Raw genomic sequence first — 19,463 nt, 5'->3', positions numbered from 1 at the left:
GAATTTTTATCTTTCTCTCATTCAGTATCTCTGTCACACCTGATAGCATAGATTGCTTACTTCTTAAAATTCTTACCTCTGTTTGTAATATGCTCTCAACATTCTTCTTTGCCTATCTTGGCTAAGTCCTATTCATCCTTGAAAACCAAGTTTAGATGTTATTTACTCAGAAGGTTTCCTTCACCAGGAGCTATTTGCTACCACCAATCTATGGGAAACTAAAACCCTGGGCTCACCTATTACAACATTCAAAACATTTACCATAATTATTTACTTGTCTATCCTCCCATTAGATGTGAGCTTTTTGAGGGCTGAGGCTCTGTATTTTATCTGTACTTGGCATACAGAAGTACTTGGGACAAAGATGTTCTCTGGGTTATAAATGAAATTTTCAAAGTGAAAGATGAGGGAATAGGCTCAGAGAAGTTAAGTAATTTGCTCAAGGTTATAGACTTAATAGGCTAATAACCTGACATCTCCTGATTCTAGGTTTCTCCAAATATCACTTTATACCCCATCTCCAACCATTTGTAAAGACTCTTGGATTACAATACAAATAATACCTGGAATAATGTACAAATGGATTAGGAAAGAATAATTTTGATTATATGTAAAGGTATGAGTAATAGGGGTTCTCAAGAAACAAAACTCTTAGTCTAGAATGAGAGCCAATGTTTTAAAGGAGCCCTGGAACCTTATGACAAATGTGGGAACCACAGAACAAGCATCTTAAAGACAGATGGTGTTTGACAACTTTTGCTAATGAGTAAATGAATAAATGAGAAACAAAACCAACATAAAATTTACCCAATAGTTTCACTGATAGATCACAGGTATTTTCAGTGCTTTCAGTGATTCAAAACAAAAACGAATTTACAAGGTTAACAATATCTTTTCCAAGGAATAAACTATTTGACTCTAATGAAGACACATATACACAACATTGAAACAAGACAAAAACAAACAAATGAGCTCCAAAAATCTGGTTATCATGGACCAGCTTTGGAATTCTGTATGTTCAAAAACAGAAAAGGAATGTTGTTCTCTTTCCTATGTAGGTGTCATCAGTAACAGTTTTCAGGTCAAATTCCAAGAGCAAAAACTACATCGTTTTTTTCTTTATTTCTATTACAATTAAGTTGCTGAACACCAAAAAAGTGAGCCCCTCATTAAAATACTTTAGGAGGTTGATTACTGCTGAGGTAATGAGAAAAACAAAGAGAGTTTAAACTCCCCAAGACAGATATTCATGGATATCAAAAATAAATTAAATTCAAGTACATTAAGGTATATTAGTTCTTTTAGTTATCTAAAACACTGGTTGAGCATGTTTTTTCTTAAAACCCATTATATTTACTAAATGAGAATAGAAAAAATTCATAACAGATGTAAAATTAAAGGTCAAGTACAAATTGACCACTTATTAAATATCATTTCTGGGGCGCCTGGGTGGCTCAGTCAGTTAAGCATCTGACTTCGGCTCAGGTCATGATCTCGTGGTTTGTGAGTTTTGAGTCCTGCTTCGGGCTCTGTGCTGACAGCTTGGAGCCTGGAGCCTGCTTCGGATTCTGTGTCTCCCTCTCTCTCTGCCCCTCCCCTACTCACACTTAGCCTCTCTCAAAAATAACTAACGTTAAAAAAATTTTTTTTTAATCATTTATTTCACAAACTGCTGAAAAAATGTAGATGTCCAACTTGTTCAATAAAGTTAAACTTGTGTAAGTATGTTTTATCGTGTACTGATTATGTACTAATATGTATTACTAACAATGAGACATCATATTCCAAATATAAATTAGTCAAACAAATGGTAAGAGAATTTTTTCTTAAGTGAGTGAATAGAATTTCCTAATAAAGGTTATGGCACCTGATTGATCAAATTTTCTTATACCATTTCTAAGAGATACACCCTTAACAGAGATACCTTTTCCTTCTTATAGAAAGAGAAAGTTGACTCAATGAACTTTTCAAAGCAGAGCTTTAGCAAAAGTAGAGAAATTTTTGAGTGTTTGCTTTGGCTAACATCTTCAGGCAACTCAGAGCAACTGCACACAGTCTACAGTCATTCAGTTATGAATCCTACTGTCAAATAAGTGGACCCCACTGTTCCAGAAAGAAGCAAAGGACCAGATTCTGACTTAACTTTTCTAAAATTAAAAACTACTGGAAATTAATTGGGACACTCTGGAAAAAGTATTTACTATTACAGTTCACTATAGCACCAAAAAGAAAAATCAAATGCTTGGATCTCCTTATGATCCTACAATGTTTAATGAAATTTCTGAGGACATTTGACATATTTAGAGAAAATAGGTTTTTTTTAAGAGTATCTGACCTGTCAAGTCTTGGTTTCTAAATAAAATTTCTACTGTCTATATAAAGTGGTTTGTTACAGAAATGTAAGAAACCATTATAAAATTCAGACATTTTCTTACCAAGCAGTAATAAAAACAGCATAATTTTATACTTATACTATTAAAAAGTGCTGCACTTGAACTTCATTATTAGTTGCTTTAATGATAACCAGCAAGGCAAATAGAGGAAAAGAGGTTAAAAACTATTATTAGAAAAAAATAAAACAAAAAAAACAAAACTATCATTAAGCTGTAAGAAATCTCTTCCATTAAATTATTAACATAATTATATCAGGTAAATTTCACTACACTAGATATAATTAAATGCATTTTACCTGTACAGAGATAATGTAACCATGTAAGTTTCCTTCCACTAAAATGCTGGCTGTAAAATAATTCAAACTGTAGAAAAAGAAAAAAATCAAGTTAATTTCAGCTACTATAACATAACTACCTAGCTATTACTACATTGAAAAAGTAAAAAAAATGTTCATGTTAGAAAAGACATTATAACCCATCTGGTATACTTACTCATTGTATAGATGAGAAAACATATCCATGGCAAGTCCCTGACCAAGATCTTACAATTATTAGTCCAGCTCTTTTCACTTACAACTTTGTCCAGGATTCTCTCCACTAAACCACAGCCCTGTACAGTTGACTATTTGTATAAATTCAGAAATGACATAGCCAATGATTCATTTTGAGTTTGGAATGATAGCCATTTGGACTTTACAAATACAAACTACAGACCAAAAACATCATCATATATTTCCAATATGAAAATGGAAATCATACCTTCATTTCTAATCTCCTATTTGCCAACATATATACCCTTGCTAAAGTGACAGGTTGATTAATATTTCTGTGGTTACCTATAAGGTGACATCTACAATTTAACTTTACATCCAGTCAAACACAAATACAAACAAAGTTTCAAGGTACTCATCTTTGTATCTTCTTTTGTTGATATTATTATAAAAAAATTAACATGCTATTATTGTAGCTTTGAAAATTAAAAAAAATCTTCCTTGAACTGAATGTATAATTGTAGGACATCAATCCAAAAAGTACCTTTTAAAGAGCCAGTACATAATTTATAGTGAGAAAACAATGCTGAAATGTAAAAAAAACAAACCTCAATTTCATTATAACACTAAAAAATAAACGCATCATGTCACAATTCAGAATTATGGACATACTTTCAGCCATGATGTGCCACAGGTAATAGTTACACCTAAAGCTTTTATCTGTATATCAAACTTAACCTTTTTTTATTCCCAAAACAAAGTTTCAATAACGCAATCACCAATGTTTGACCTGCCAGCTGCATACTTTCACTCTTTACAGCAGAAGTTTATAGCTGTCAGCCAAGAGAATTAGTGAATTCTTTTCAGCAGTTTATTCCAAGTTTGCCTGGTCCTGGGAAGCTAAAACTTGTTCAGCACGCTTTCCCTCCAATAGCATGATAAATAGGAAATGCCTGGCACCTAAAATACTTAAGATTTTCTGCTTGGTTCTAATCTAGACAAAGAGAAAAGTCAAAATAATGTCATCAAAGAATCCTAGAAGCGGGCTTTGACTAATCATCTCCAGGGGTGTCAATAAATTCAATTACTACTACATAACTCATAATTTTATGATGAATAATTTACAATGAATTTGTGGACAAAAGCAAAATAAAACATTTTGAAATCAAGAAAATCAAACTTTAAAATGCTCTTTATAAATTATTTAAGTGCAAAACTAGCTCCAGGATGTATATTCCAAGCTCTGAAGGCACATGCCTTGCCTCTTTATACTCCTAGATCTATCAGTCAAATTTTATTGATAATGATATAGATACATCAACAGAAAACATTCTTTTACCTTAAATTTAAAATCTGATTATAAAGATTTTCATTTCTGTAAATCATCAAGAACAAAAAGTCTCAGTTCCAAATGGAAATACTATAATATTCATCTGGTATTCAAAGATAAAAGCTATAAAACTTTGCTTCATTATATCATTAAACAATTATGTTACCAAAGTTTAGTAGTAAAAAATATGTCTTGCCTCAACTTCTAATTTTAAAATAAGTTGGGGCGCCTGGGTGGCGCAGTCGGTTAAGCGTCCGACTTCAGCCAGGTCACGATCTTGCGGTCCGTGAGTTCGAGCCCCGCGTCAGGCTCTGGGCTGATGGCTCGGAGCCTGGAGCCTGTTTCCGACTCTCTGTCTCCCTCTCTCTCTGACCCTCCCCCATTCATGTTCTGTCTCTCCCTGTCCCAAAAATAAATAAACGTTGAAAAAAAAAAATTAAAATAAAATAAAATAAAATAAAATAAGTAACAGGCTAGGACAGCATCTTTTAAATGCCGTTTGAGGGTATTAATTAGAACTCAAGAGGCCTTAAAAATGAATAATTCCTATTCACTTCTAATAGAGAGCTGAATTAATACAGATTACTTTATATTTCTTCAGTATTATTCAGATTTCTGGACCACGTACAAAGGAAATATAACAAGAGTTAATGGTCTAATATGCAAAAATAAATTATTTTTTATTGTTTTAGTTTTTTAACGTTTATTTATTTTTGAGACAGAGAGAGACAGAGCATGAACAGGGGAGGGTCAGAGAGAGAGGGAGACACAGAATCTGAAACAGACTCCAGGCTCTGAGCAGTCAGCACAGAGCCCGATGCGGGGCTTGAACTCGGATCGCGAGATCATGACCTGAGCCGAAGTCGGACGCTTAACCGACTGAGCCACCCAGGCACCCCCAAAATAAATTATTTTTAATTAAAGTTTAATTTCTATAGTTTTAAGATTCACATGTGTAAAATGAAAGTAAATTTTTTGTAAAATAACTACATATTTTAAGATGTAAAATATAGAAAAGATCACTAAGGCAAGATGAATTATTTACATGTAAAAATGTACACTGTTAAGTACACAGATGGATTTTCATTCCTATGTAACTGAACCCTTGGATTTACTAGGAAAAAAATAGGAGGACAAACTCCCTCTACTGGTAATTAGCGAAAATCCAAATGGAGAGGACAATATTCTTGGAATCATAAATAGTCAGAAAAAAAAAACCCGCTGTTTATAAGTGAGGAAAGTGAAACCTGATAAAAGTTATACATTAATAAAGGCTGAAGCGTTTAAAAACCTGATGTTGGAAAATTATTATTTCAAGAGGAGAGAAAAAAAACAACATAAAGTTAAAAGGAAACTATTTGTGGCAGCACCTGTTCTCTGCCTTAATTGTGATTCAAAAATTTGGGCCCTTAAGAAGTAAGTTTTAATACTGTCAAAGATGAGAGGTTAATTTTCTTCCACTTGCCAGATCACAAATACATCAAAATGCTTTACCTGGCTACCCCACCCCTACTCCTAGCTTGCATCCATCCTTTTTGCAAAATCCGTACTAACCTGGGCTCACACTATGCCCACCCAAATGAATGCTTTTCTTCATGTAGTTTCTAAGATGGTTGTGCCACCATGCCTTTCTAAGGAAGATGCAAGAAGTCCCTAAGTTCAACTCCTATTTTGAAAGCCTACCTTATGCCTAGTATCTTGAAATCTACCTGGTTGGTTACACTACTCTAACTCTGCTATTACCATTACTACTATAACTGCTACTTCTTCTATATTAGCTACCATTTATTGAGTACTTATTATACACCAGGCTAAGCGCTTTACATGATCTCATTTTATCTTTGTATCAGCACTCTGAGGTAGTCCTCTTATCAGTTAAAATATTAGAAAGTTATGTGCCTAAAGTCACAGAGCATACATAGTAAATAGCAGGATAGGAATATAAAATAAAAAACTATGATTCCAAAGCCTGTACTATTATTTTATTTATAATGCTTATTTTGAAAGAAACAAAAAACATACTTACTTTAAAACATGACTCAAAATATCCATTACATATATCTCTAGGGAATAGTGTAATGAAATACCATTTTCATTTTTAACTTCATAACGTATGCATAACCCACTGGTTCATGAACAACCTCAAATTAGTGTCCAAATAAGGGACTATAAACAATAATGAAGATTTCTCTAGAAAAAAATGCTACCCAAACTTCTAATCAGTCAAGAAATAAGAAACCTCTTTTGGTGAGTTAGTAAATCAAAAAGGGTTAGCTGCAAGAGAAATGAAAACATGTCCACTAAAAAACTTGTACACAAATGTTCACAGCAGCATTATGCATATATTAAAAAGGCGGAAACCACCCAAATGTCCATCAACTGATGAACGGACACATATGTGGTACATCCATACAAGAGAATATTATTTGGCAATAAAAAGGAATTAACTACTGATACATGTTATAACATGGGATGAACCTTGACATTATGCTGAGTGAATGAAGTCAGTCACAAATGATATTACTCTGTATGAGATGTCCAGAATAGGCAAATCTATAGAGAAAGAAAGTAGACTGCTTCGGGATGAGTGGAGTGGTGAAGGGAGTTAAGGAAAAATGAGGAATGACTACAAATGGGTAGGGGGTTTTGGAGGGGTGATTTTGGGGTAATAAAAATGTTTTAAAATGGATTGTGTGATGGTTGCACAACTGTGAATATACTAAAAACCACTGAAATTGTACATGTTAAATGGGTGAATTGTATAGTGCTATGATTTGAACATCTGTGTCCCTCCCAAATTCCTATGCTAAAATCCTAATGCCCAATGTGATGGTATTAGGAGATGAGGCCTCTGGGAGGTGCTTGGATCATAAGTATGGAACCCTCAGGAACAGGATTAGTGCTAATAGAAGAGAGACCTCACAGAGCTCCTTAGCGCCTTCTACCATGTGAGGACACAAGAAGTCTGTGGCCTGAACATGGCCCTCACCTAATCACGCCGGCACCCTATTCTTAGGTTTCCAGCGTCCAGAACGGTGAGAAATAAATTTCTGTTGTTTATAAGCCACCCAGGCTGTGGTCTTTTGTTAGTTAGAGCAGCCTGAACAGGCTAAGACATACGTTATACGAATTATAGCTCAATAAAGCTGTAAAGATACAGTCTCTACAGTCTTTTTAAAAGCTTTTTGGTAAGCATTGTAAGGTTTATTTACAGTTGCACTTTAAAGCACTTTTTCTAGGTTATTTCACATTCCATATATTTACCTAAATCACAGTCCAGAAATAAAAATAACTATCACAGGGGATAAATGTGGAGGCTCGGGGCACCTGGGTGGCTCAGTCGGTTAAGCGGCCGACTTCAGCTCAGGTCACGATCTCGCAGTCCGTGAGTTCGAGCCCCGCATCGGGCTCTGTGCTGACAGCTCAGAGCCTGGAGCCTGTTTCAGATTCTGTGTCTCCCTCTCTCTCTGACCCTCCCCCGTTCATGCTCTGTCTCTCCTTGTCTCAAAAATAAATAAACGTTAAAAAAAAATGTGGAGGCTCAAAAATGGCTCCAAAACTGAATGAAAAATTAGAAAATGATCATTTTAAGTATTGTGTTCTAAGCTGTCTTCTAATATCAAAATTTCTGTAACTTAAAACTGCTTAAGAGCAGATAACAGATTTAATAAAAATGAGACACACTTGACCAAGAACTGGATGACACACTTAGCATTTTAGTTTTTTTTTTTTAGTTTATTTACCTTGAGAGAGCAAGAGAGAGACAGAGAGACAGAGAGACAGAGAAAATGAGAAGAGGAGGGGCAGAAAGAGAGGGAGAGAGAGAATTCCAATCAGGCTCTGTGCTGTTAGTGCAGAGCCTGACATGGGGCTCAGTCTCACTAACCTTGAGATCATGACCTAAGCCAAAATTAAGAGTCTGACTTGGCCACCCTAGCAACCCCTTAGCATTTAGCCAACTTAGTATTTAACTGACTGAGCAACCAAGGCACTGCCTTAGCATTTTAGTTTTAATATTAGGAACCACAATAATTTACATTTTTCCTACAAGGCAGACTAACTATAATTTGTGAATATACTTTTATATCACATGAGCCCTCAAGGCTTTGTAAAAATATTTAAATATAACGTGAAGACAATTATTAAAATTTCTTTGGTCTTCTAATATATTTTCTGCAAACTTACCATCTGTACACTTTTTTCCAATTCCTGGGGAATTGCAAATGTAGATGAAGGAGCCTGAGTAAGAGGCCATGCACCAGCCTACAAGGAAAAAAGTTAAACAAATAAATATCTAACTTAAAAGTAAATATTTTTAAAATGATTTAAGCAACTAAAGACCCCCCCTTTTTTTTTATCTCCCTTAAAATGTTGATAAAGCCCATCAACATTTCTATCATGACATATTTCATTCCAAATCAATATAACATGTAACTTTAGAAGATAGCATCCACTGACTGAAAGAAATGTAATCAGGCATCCATTATTAATCCTTTGTATCAGAGTTTTTGAAATGGTTAGTCATACCTGTAGAACATATATTTGAAAACTAATTCCCAAATCTATTACTGTGTCTTGATTTTTGATAAAATTGTTGAACTTATTGTTGAGATCAGCACTGACACTCATATCTGTATACATCCGATGAAGCTTGCTGGTAAACTCATAACCACAGGCTTGCTGTAAAAGAAACAGTTTTTAAAAATAAAAATAAAAAACCACATTGATTAGTAAAAGAATGTGATAGGTCTACAGTCAAACATCCTGCTTGTATATTTACACCAGAGGCCTATATTATTCATAATCTAAAGCAGCTATGCAAAACAAAACCTTTCAAAAAAATTTTTCTGTTTAAATGCAGAATAAATGAGAACACATATTTATGAAACAATAAATTTCCCTTTAAAACAAAAACTTTTCTATAAATTCATATATCCTATTTCAACACTACAAAATGTCCACTATATGTAAGACACCTTTTAAGGTTTATATATAGTATCAAACACACATGAAAGATGACTGGAGATATTTGAGCCAGTAGTCAATTTAAAAAGGAGGGTATTTAGACATATTTTTAATGCCATCTATTGAAATCTACCTCTTTGAAATTATTTAAAACTCTGTCATCACCAGGTCAGAAAATTTGGATCTCTAGTCTTGGGATACAAAACGCTTTGTGTTAACATCATTTTTAAAATTTAAAAAGTTATTGATATATTTAAAAAGGACCACATATTATATTGTGTCTACTATATAGGAAAATGATCAACTACTGAATAACGCAGGATAAGAACCAGCTACTACTTATCTCATCAGTCCATAAGCTAAAATGATGTAGAAATATTTACAAAGGAAAAATGAAATTCAACTGTACTCCAAAACTTGTACTTAAAAGAATAATTTCGGTGTATTCATGTATAAGTAATACAAGTCTTTTGTAAAATTAACACTGTTTATATCTTGTGGATAATTTTATACCAATATATAGAGAGGGATTTTGTCCTTTCAATGCAGAATTTGCAGATCCCACCACACAAATATACATTCTACATTTTAACCAATTACCTATTGATGAAAGATTTCGTTACTACATATAATGCTGCAAATAAATATATTTATGTGCTAGTGGAATAATTTTTAGGACATTATTAGATCACAGGCTTAAATTACCTTTAATTTATTGATCATGGCTTCTTCAGAATCCATAGACATAGATAACCCGTGAATTAAACGCTTCGCCAGCATTCTTGCGTAGAACTACATTAAAAAATTTTTTTAAAGATTACTTCCTTTCTGATGATTTAAAGTTCAAAACTAAATCAAAGCAGACTGAAACACAAATATAACTTCCTTATTTATAACTTACCTTTTGAAAAACATCTTTATCATCGATATACTTGAAAACAGTGATGAAGCTCGTGAGTTTGTCTTCTACTTCATTCTCAGTCATCCCCTTCGCTGACTTCTTTAGTAAGTTGTCACAGTACTTGGCAAGCTGAAGTAGAAATTGACAGTAAATTTTAGAAAGGGCCCTTCTATACATATCATGCCTCAAAGGAGGCAAGGTGGCAAAAATACAAAATAAGATCAATGGACAGGGTCTCTGGCATCCTAAAGCTTTTATTTTAAAAACATGAACATGACCTTAAAATATAGGTGTTAAGGTAAAAACCAAAACAACAACAACAAAAACAAAAACACGTAGAAACAACCCAAAAATCTAATCAACATGTAGTGACCAATAAAGCATTGATACAAATAATGTAAGTTTCAAAAGAACACCTAGATGAGTTTTGAGAGGCTCTGTAATTTATTATGTTAAATAAGTACTTTTCTTTTAGGCTATCAAAAACTTACCATCAATTTTTTTTACAGTTCAGATAAAAAAAATCCCTAATGCAAATTATTTCAAAGCAAACATATTTTAAACCCCAAACGTAAAATGGAATATTTTCTCCTTCAGTTATTCCTTAAAAACAAAAAAGGCTTCAGCATATGGCCAATTGCATTCCTTAAATAAATGCCAAATTATACACAATGTATATAATCACTTTTATTTTTAATAATTTAATTTCATCTATTTTTCTGAAAGAGACTACAAAAGCAAATTAATCTGATGTTCTCCTCAGTTTTCTTTTTCTAATACTGATTTTCCGTAAGATTATTTTTAAGCAATCATCAACCTTACCAGTTCAGGTGCTTTGCAAACAGACTTGGGTTCTCTGTAATTTACAACTGATGTAAGGGCCTACATAAGAAAACAGACCAATAATCAGTCCCCAGGAATAGGGGAAAAGTGCAGATGGTTCAACAGAGAATGTTATTATCTGTAAATCCAAAAATGAGTGCCTCACACAAAACACAGCATTCTGATGGTAGTGTTCTTGTTTTCATATTTAACACAGGGTAAATTTCTCTAACTCTATTCCTCATGGTAACTACATAAAAATTATATATATTGTTCCTACTGAAAATATTCTCTATAACTCATTATTGCTATTTGAACACAGATAAAATAAGACTACATTTTAAAAAATCTTACAATAGCTATATAAGCAAAGTTTCCTTTAAGGTATACTAAAATCCAAAAGTTTGTAAAACGTATTTATTTTTCTTTCAAATATCATTGTTATTTCAAATATTTCAAATATAGTAGCCTAAGTATTATATTTAAAGGAAAAATCACTACTAAAGAACATTAAAATTACACATGCATTTTTGAAGATACTAGTTTATTAAAAATTTCCCCTATATTGCATACTCATGGGAAATTCAATTCCCATATAATTCAAACATTTGATTTAACCACTCAGTTATTTTTTTTTTATTATTATAAAAAATTTTTTTTTTTCAACGTTTATTTATTTTTGGGACAGAGAGAGACAGAGCATGAACGGGGGAGGGGCAGAGAGAGAGGGAGACACAGAATGTGAAACAGGCTCCAGGCTCTGAGCCATCAGCCCAGAGCCTGATGCGGGGCTCGAACTCACGGACCGCGAGATCGTGACCTGGCTGAAGTTGGACGCTTAACCGACTGCGCCACCCAGGCGCCCCTAACCACTCAGTTATTAATCTAAAAGTTTTATTTTGGGTCGCCTGGGTGGCTCTGTCGGTTGAGCGTCTGACTTTGGCTCAGGTCATGATCTTGCAGTCCATGAGTTCAAGCCCCGCAATGGGCTTGTTGCTGTCACCTGTGAGTGCAAAACCCTCTTTGGATCCTCTGTTCCCTCCTCTCTCTGCCCCTCCCCTGTTTGTTCTTTTTCTCTCAAAAAATAAATAAAAAACATTAAAAAAGAAAAAGAAAAAGAAAAAAAGAAAAGTTATATTTCAATTTTGACTTTGTCTAGATTAGAGGTCATACACATAATCAGTTAGAAGCTCAAATTCTGAAACTGCCTAAAGAATAGTGATTAAATAGAATTATATACAGATTAAAAAGTTACCTTATCCAATGCACTCATAAAGTGCTGATCACCATTTAAAACAGTGTTGATTAGTTGAACAAATTTACCATGTACTTCCAAAACTGACTCCACAAATAGTGTTGGCATCTACAAATATGAAATACAAAGTACAAAATCACATTTTAAGAAGGATAAAATTAGGCTCACTAAAGAATTGCTTCATTACGTGTAAAGTTTTTCCCAAGCAAATTAATGTTATATACACATTATATATCTAGATATCTAGATAACTAGATAACTAGATATCTAGATATATATATCTACATACAGACCCTCAAAAATGTTTTTAACTAACATGGCTTTAAAAATCTAAACCTTTGGTATGGAAATTAGCTTGTCATTCAACAGCACTGAAATGCAGGACTCTAGTTCTTCTACCAGAAAAACCGACTAAAAACACTTCTGTGTTGGAATACCGTATCTTAAGGGTAACAAGATACAGCCTCTCAACTACCAGGCCTATCACTTTCATAGAGGATTATATAAACAAAAACTGCCTTCAAAGCTACTGAAGATTGAGAGGGAAAGGAGAGTTAAAAAGCCAGAATCTGTGAAAACAGAGACCCCTGGAACTAAGCAGTACAATTCCCTACATCTCAGAGGGAAGAAGTATCTAGCAGTGCAAAAGTGAGTTTTTGATCTTAATGGAGGGAACTATGTCAGCTAAAATTATTTGGGTCTACTACAAATGCATTCTCTTACACTTCCACCCCCTTGTCCTTGACACCAATCTCTGCCTCTTTGCCTAGTACCATTTAACCCAGAATCTAAAAAATATAATTAATAAACCTAGGCTTTACAAAAATGGAAAACTTATTAGTGTGGCAAAACCATTACTGTGGCAGGATATAAAAATCACTGGAGTGATGAGCATTTAATAAATGCTCCTAAACAATGATATCCATATAGAGATTACTGCAAATGAAGAGCCAAAAGCTCTACTTCAGGAAGAGAAAGAAGTAACATTTCATGTCATGTCTGTCTTATTTGTCAAGCCATCACTAGTGATAACAAAGGCGGTGATCCAAAAAGATTTGATGATACGAACACATATTGAGAAGAAAGACACCTTGTTGTAAACAGTCATTTGACTGACAAGGAACTCTTCAGAAAGATGGGTGTTAGGAACATGAGGATACTGCTGGATATTCTGGGTAGTAAGCATATATTTAGGGAAGATTGTTTTAATTTAAATTTGCTTCCTGGACTACCAAATTCACAGCATTTATAAAGAAAGCAAATTGTAATTTGCCTATACTGCCTTTGATAGATACCATTACTACTATAACTATTAATGCCAGTTACATAGAAACACAATCATTTACAAACAGCAAACATATTTTTCTGTGAGAAGTTAATTAACAATTGCTAAATGAACACATCAGTATAACTAAGAAGCCTATCTCATTCAATGACTTTCTAATAATACGGTAATTCCAAAATAAGGACAACAAACTATAGGTTTAAAACATATTTTAATAAATATGTTTCATTTGTTATCATGGTAGGACTCTTCTGCCATTGTTTAAAATAGTGAAGTCAAAAGAAAAACTCCATGGTATTCTGATTAAGAGAAAAACATCCCAGCTCCTTATATAACTCACATTTTCCTGAGTAAGATTACTGGTTGCTCTAAGGCCCTCATCATAGATATGATTTTGCAGCTCCTGAATCATATGAGGTAAACCAGTGGACACAGCACGAAGTAAGACATACATATTTGCCATGTCTGAAGAGAAAAAGAAAATTTGATTATTAAATTTCCAAAGAGTTCAAATAATATTTTAATGCAATAGGTAATATATGGTTCAAAATGCAGAGTTACAAGAGAATGCAGAGAAAGTCCCCCACACCCATCTCCAACCATCCAGTCCTCCTTTCCCACAGGAGAGGAATACTGTAGTTAATACCTTTTCAAAGATGTTTCATGCACATTCAAACAAATACATATAGTCTTTCCTCTGCATCTTTTTACACAAAAAGTGTAGCCCGTTTTATGTATTATTTGCAATTGTATAACACACTATTTTAACTTAAGAGATCTTTTTATATCATTATACAGTGTATTTCACATATTTTATAACTGCATAGCACCACATTATATGGCTATATTACAAATGCTTACAAATTTATGAAAATTTGGTTGTTTCCAATCTCTTGCTATTACAACATTACAACTACTAAACCTGTATATTAGCAAGCATATCTGTAGTATAAATCCCTGGAAGTGGGATTGTTATGTCAAAGCTTCATCCTCTAAACAGATCCTTATAACACAGCTCCCAACAGCAGGAAGTTCCCTTGCCAACAACGTGTTATCAAATGTTTTGATCTTTCCCACTGAGAGGTGAAAATGATGTCTCCGTGCAGTATTTTTAAACTTTTTATTGAAATATAACACATGCATAAAAAGTGTGCAAACATGTATCTAAATGAATTGTCATAAGTGAACACATAAACACCCACGTGATCACCCTGGGTAAGAAACAGACATTTCCTACACCTACAAGTTCCCTGCACGCCTCCTCCCAATCACTACTCCTCTTGCTCTTCCTCAAAGGCGATCACTGTCATGACTACCAACCCACAGATTAGTTTTGCTTGTTTTGATTTATAAAAATGGAATCATACAATTCCTTCATGTTTGGTTACTTTGGTTCAACATATTTATAAGGTTGATCTACATTTTGTATGGTAGCTATAATCTGTCCATTTTCACTCCTCCATAATATTTCACTGTATGAATATACTGTACTTCATCTATTCTGTTATTGAACATTTGAACTGTTTATGGTTTGGGGCTGATACAAATAACACTGCAATGAACATTCTTGTACCTTTTTGTAAGTTTTTGCACACAGTTTGGGCAGGGGATTATGTATCTGGGAGACAATGTCAGTGTTTCAAAGTAGTTGCATCAATTTATATTCTGAGCCTAGTGTATAACAAGCTCTCTGTACTCCACACATTTCCTAATGCTTATTATATTCAATCTTTTAAATTTTATATCAAAATGTGACTATTGATATCAGTGTGGTTAGTTTGTATTCCCCTATTTTAATAAGATTGAGGGCCTTTGTATATGTTTACTGGCTACTTGGATACCCTCTACTCTGCAGTACCTGTTCAAATTTCTTGACCATTTTATACTTTAGACATAAACCTTTTTCAGTCATTGCAAATATATTACCCTATGATTGTCTTTTGATACTTTTAATGGTCTTTTAATGACCCAACGTTTTTAATTTTAATGCAGTCCACTAGATCAATCTTTCCTTTGTGGTTAGTGCTTTTTGTGTCTTATTTAAAATTATCTTTCCCTACCTCAAGGTCATGAAGTTATTCTCCTACATTATCTTCTCACAGTGTTACTGTTTTACATTTAGGTCAAAAGCCTACAATGTACTGACTGATTCTGGACATGCTGTCTGAGGTACAGATCAAATTTTACTTTTTTCCCCAAGTGATTATCCAATGGACTCAGCACTATGTGTTAAAAGGACTGTATCTTTCACCCATTGCTTTACAGTGTTACTTTGGTCGTAAATCAAGTATCTATTGTATGTATGCATGGGTTCTTTCTATGCTATTTTATTCTATTGGTCTATCTTTCTATCCTTACACCAATGCCTCGATGTCTTAATTACTGTAGTTTTATCATAAATCATGCTATCCTGCAGTCTTCCCATTATGGTCTTTAAGACTGTTTTGACTGTTCTTAGTCTAAGAGTTTAACTTTCAGAATTAAAACAAACAAACAAAAATCAAACCACTTCAGTTTTGAGTATATTCTCCTGATCTATAAATCAATGTTGCTTTCAACAGTGTTTAGTTTTTTGGGGCGCCTGGGTTTGTTAAGCATCTGACTTCGGCTCAGGTCATAATCTCATAATTCATGGGTTCCAGTCCCACAATGGGCTCTGTGTTGACAGCTCAGAGCCTGGAGCCTGCTTTGGATTCTGTGTCTCCCTCTCTCTCTGCCCCTCCCCCCACCTCTCTCTCATGCGCACGTGCGCGCACGCGCGCGCGCACACACACACACACACACACACACACTTTCTCTCTCTCTCAAAAAAACATTAAAAAAAAAAACCAATGTTTAGTTTTTTGTGTAAGTCTGGCACATATCTTGTTATGTTTACTCCCTGCTAGTGAAAATTTTTAGTGCTATTTTGTCTTTTTAAAAAAAAAATCCCATTTTTTTACTGCTTATTACTAGCATCTCATTGCATCTTTATTTTGTATTTTCTTCTATTTTGAGTGAGATTAAGCATCTCCGTGTATTTAAAATCTATTCACGTTTCCTCTTCATCTTCTTTGTTTTTTTTCCTGTTTATTAGAAACTCTTAATGTATTAAGGAAATTAGCCCTTGTGATACACAAAAATGTGCAAACACATTTTCCTAGTTTTACTTTTGACTTAGGAATATACTTTGAACATATACTTTTCCAAAACAGTCTTTCAACGTAGATTATTAAAAATCTGTAAAAAGGCACATCGAATATCTTAGAGACTATTACTAAAAATACTTGAAATCTAAGGAAGTTTGAAGATGATGTAAAAAGTGGGTTTATAATTTAATATCTATTCATAGTTACTGTTTCATATCACTTACCATTTTTTTTCTCTTGTCGGATGATATTATGACATTCTGCATGTAAGAACTGTAAGTGGTCTGCTACCATTCGTTGCTGACATTCATGAATCACTTTAGTATATGAACTTGGATGCAAGTATTTTCGACATCGAATTTCTTCATCTTTTAATCTACCTAGAACCTTTAGAAATATATTCTTATAGTCATGACCTACTATGAGGAAAAACCTGTTATCAGTAAGTAACTTAGGTAGCCTCAATTTAATGGCTCCATTAAATATGGCCAGGTAACAAATAAGGATTATATAACCAACATAAGTCCACATTCCATAAATGATTTCAATTTTTTATTTAGGCTACTAGCTATCACCTACATTTCACCAAAATCTTATGAATAAGAACTAATAAAGTTAAGTGGTCTACATTTTGTCTTCATTTTAAAGGCAAGTTAATATGCAACAGGAAAAGTGGGTAAAAATTATTAAAAAATAGAACAGGTGGTTACTTTATGAATATTTAACTATCAAACTAAAAAATAATTTACATCAACTGGATCAAGTAGATTAATCTAATTATTTTATATTGGTTCCTCTTATAAAATGTAAATGTAAACAGTATGTACATTAATTATCACATTAAAGATTTCATTAAAATTTCTGACAGTCAAATATAGTCTTAGTTAAATATGTCAATCAAGATCTTTAGTAAAGCTTATCCTATATAAGAAACATTGGGCTACAAACAATATACTGATTAATATTAATAAGAACCAGCTAATAAAGATAATAGCTAGAGAATCTGGCTAATTTCTACCTCAAAACAAAACTGCATTTGCAATAAAAATCATGCTAGCATAGTATAGACTTTGAAAATACCCTGCAATGCAAAGCTATATAACTACAGTTTTTGAACTTAACAGGTCCCAGAGAACTATGTATAGCTAAGCCTTTAGGGAGTACTACTGATTTGTCTGGGCATAATTAGATAATACTGGGGGGAGGGAGTGCCTGGTGGCTCAGTTGGTTAAGCATCCAAGTCTTGGTTTCAGCTCAAGTCATGATTTCATGGTTTAGAGACTGAGTCCCACGCTGATAGCATGCAGCCTGCTTGGGATTTACTCTCTCCTTCTCCCTCTGCCCCTCCCCTGCTCACACTCTCTCCCTCTCTCTTAAAGTAAACAAACAAAACTTAAAAAAAAAGAAGCTAATACTGGGATGAAAGGTGATGTTGAGAGGGGAAATAAGACATCATTCCTGGATACCTCTCAGATACCTTTTGATGAAAATGAGGTAAAGATGGAAGAGAGATTCATGGTCCTATCTTTGCTACCCTGTGGAACCAGGAGTTCAGGGCAGACACAGAAACCAAAGGTAGCCAAAAAAGTATCCAGACTAAAAGATGATGGGGCATCTGGGTGGCTCTGCTGGTTAAGCGTCGACTCTTGATTTCAGCTCAAGTGATCTCATGCTTGTGAGATCAAGCCGCACATAGGGCTCCAGGCTCTGTGCTGGGCATGGAGCCTGCTTAAGATTCTCTTTCTTCCTCTTCCTCTGCCCCTCCCTGCTCATTCATGTGCATATGTGTGAACTGTCTCTCTCTCAAAAAAAAAAAAAAAAATAATAGCTTATAAGATGTTTATAGCACATATTTAATCAACGAAGACAGTCATTTTGGTTAGTAAGTTTTTCTTTCAAAACAAAAATATCCCTTAAAAGAATTATGCCTATTAATCATTATAGTGCACTGTAAGTGACTTTAGTGTTTATGGGTTAACTAAATGCAACAGGAATTAGAGTCTGGAGGTGAGGAAGGATGAGTAAAGGAAAAAAAAATAATGACAATCGGGAGAAGCGTACGTATCAAGAGGAAGGTAGACAAGAGTGGAGTATCTCCATGCAAGGCTTCAAATAATTACAAAATCACTTATAGCTGGGGAGGAAAGGCCAAAACTACAGGTAAAATACAGAAAGAGAAGTAGGACAGCTACATTAGTCTGTAAATTAAATGAACTACTTTTATATATGCTATTTCCCAAACATAATTTCCAAAGGCCCTCCTTTTTACAGTTTGAGATATAATTTACTTATTGTATGATTTACCCATTTAAAATATAATTCAATGGTTTGGGTGTATTACATTATTAGTGTTTTCAAAATTGTGGTAAAATATATATAACATAAAATATGTCACTTTAACCACTTTTTGACTGTGTTCAGTGGCATTAATTACATTCACAGTGTTGTGCAACTATTTCTAAAACTTTTTCACCACACCGAACAAAAACTCTTTAACCATTAAACAATAACTCTCTATTCTCTCCTCCTCCCAGTAACATCTCAACAACTTTCTGTCTCCATTAATTTATCTATTCTAGATATCCCACATTCTAGACAGTGTATGGTTCTACATAAGTGAAAATACAGTATTTTTGCCAAGGCCCTCCTTGTGAACCAAATGTAACAAGGAGTGTACGTATCACTGATATTCTGTGCATACTTTTCAGGATTGGACCTAGAACCTTTAACAAGAGTCTAAGATGCAAAAAGGGCTTGGAGCTAAGAATCACTGACTTAATGTAACCTCTTAATAGATGGAGAAAAATGTCCCAGAGGCTTACTCAAGGTACCAGAGCTAGTGACAACAGCAGGAAGAGAATAAAAGAGCTCAGACTTCTAGACCTGGGCTTTG

General features: G+C 34.0%; 1 protein-coding gene across 6 annotated transcripts in view; it reads right to left on the bottom strand.

The window, feature by feature from the left end:
• Window positions 1-19,463, bottom strand: part of CUL2 (cullin 2) — a 105,516-nt gene that overhangs the window by 9,635 nt on the left and 76,418 nt on the right. For all 6 annotated transcript variants that reach the window (XM_086714549.1, XM_086714546.1, XM_086714550.1 and 3 more), the window contains 9 exons: window positions 16,795-16,957; window positions 13,783-13,907; window positions 12,158-12,265; window positions 10,903-10,962; window positions 10,081-10,209; window positions 9,885-9,971; window positions 8,742-8,894; window positions 8,400-8,477; window positions 2,690-2,756 (listed from right to left, as the gene is read on the bottom strand). In XM_086714549.1, coding sequence (XP_086570675.1) covers window positions 2,690-2,756; window positions 8,400-8,477; window positions 8,742-8,894; window positions 9,885-9,971; window positions 10,081-10,209; window positions 10,903-10,962; window positions 12,158-12,265; window positions 13,783-13,907; window positions 16,795-16,957 — 970 coding nt within the window. The remainder of the gene's footprint in view (window positions 1-2,689; window positions 2,757-8,399; window positions 8,478-8,741; window positions 8,895-9,884; window positions 9,972-10,080; window positions 10,210-10,902; window positions 10,963-12,157; window positions 12,266-13,782; window positions 13,908-16,794; window positions 16,958-19,463) is intronic.

This window comes from Puma concolor, chromosome B4 (genome assembly GCF_028749965.1).
Source record: "Puma concolor isolate L17-30 chromosome B4, mPumCon1.1.hap2, whole genome shotgun sequence".
NCBI classification, from domain to species: Eukaryota; Metazoa; Chordata; class Mammalia; order Carnivora; family Felidae; genus Puma; species Puma concolor.
The sequence above is the reverse complement of the archived record's forward strand: the minus strand, read 5'-3'. Positions and strand labels throughout refer to the sequence as shown.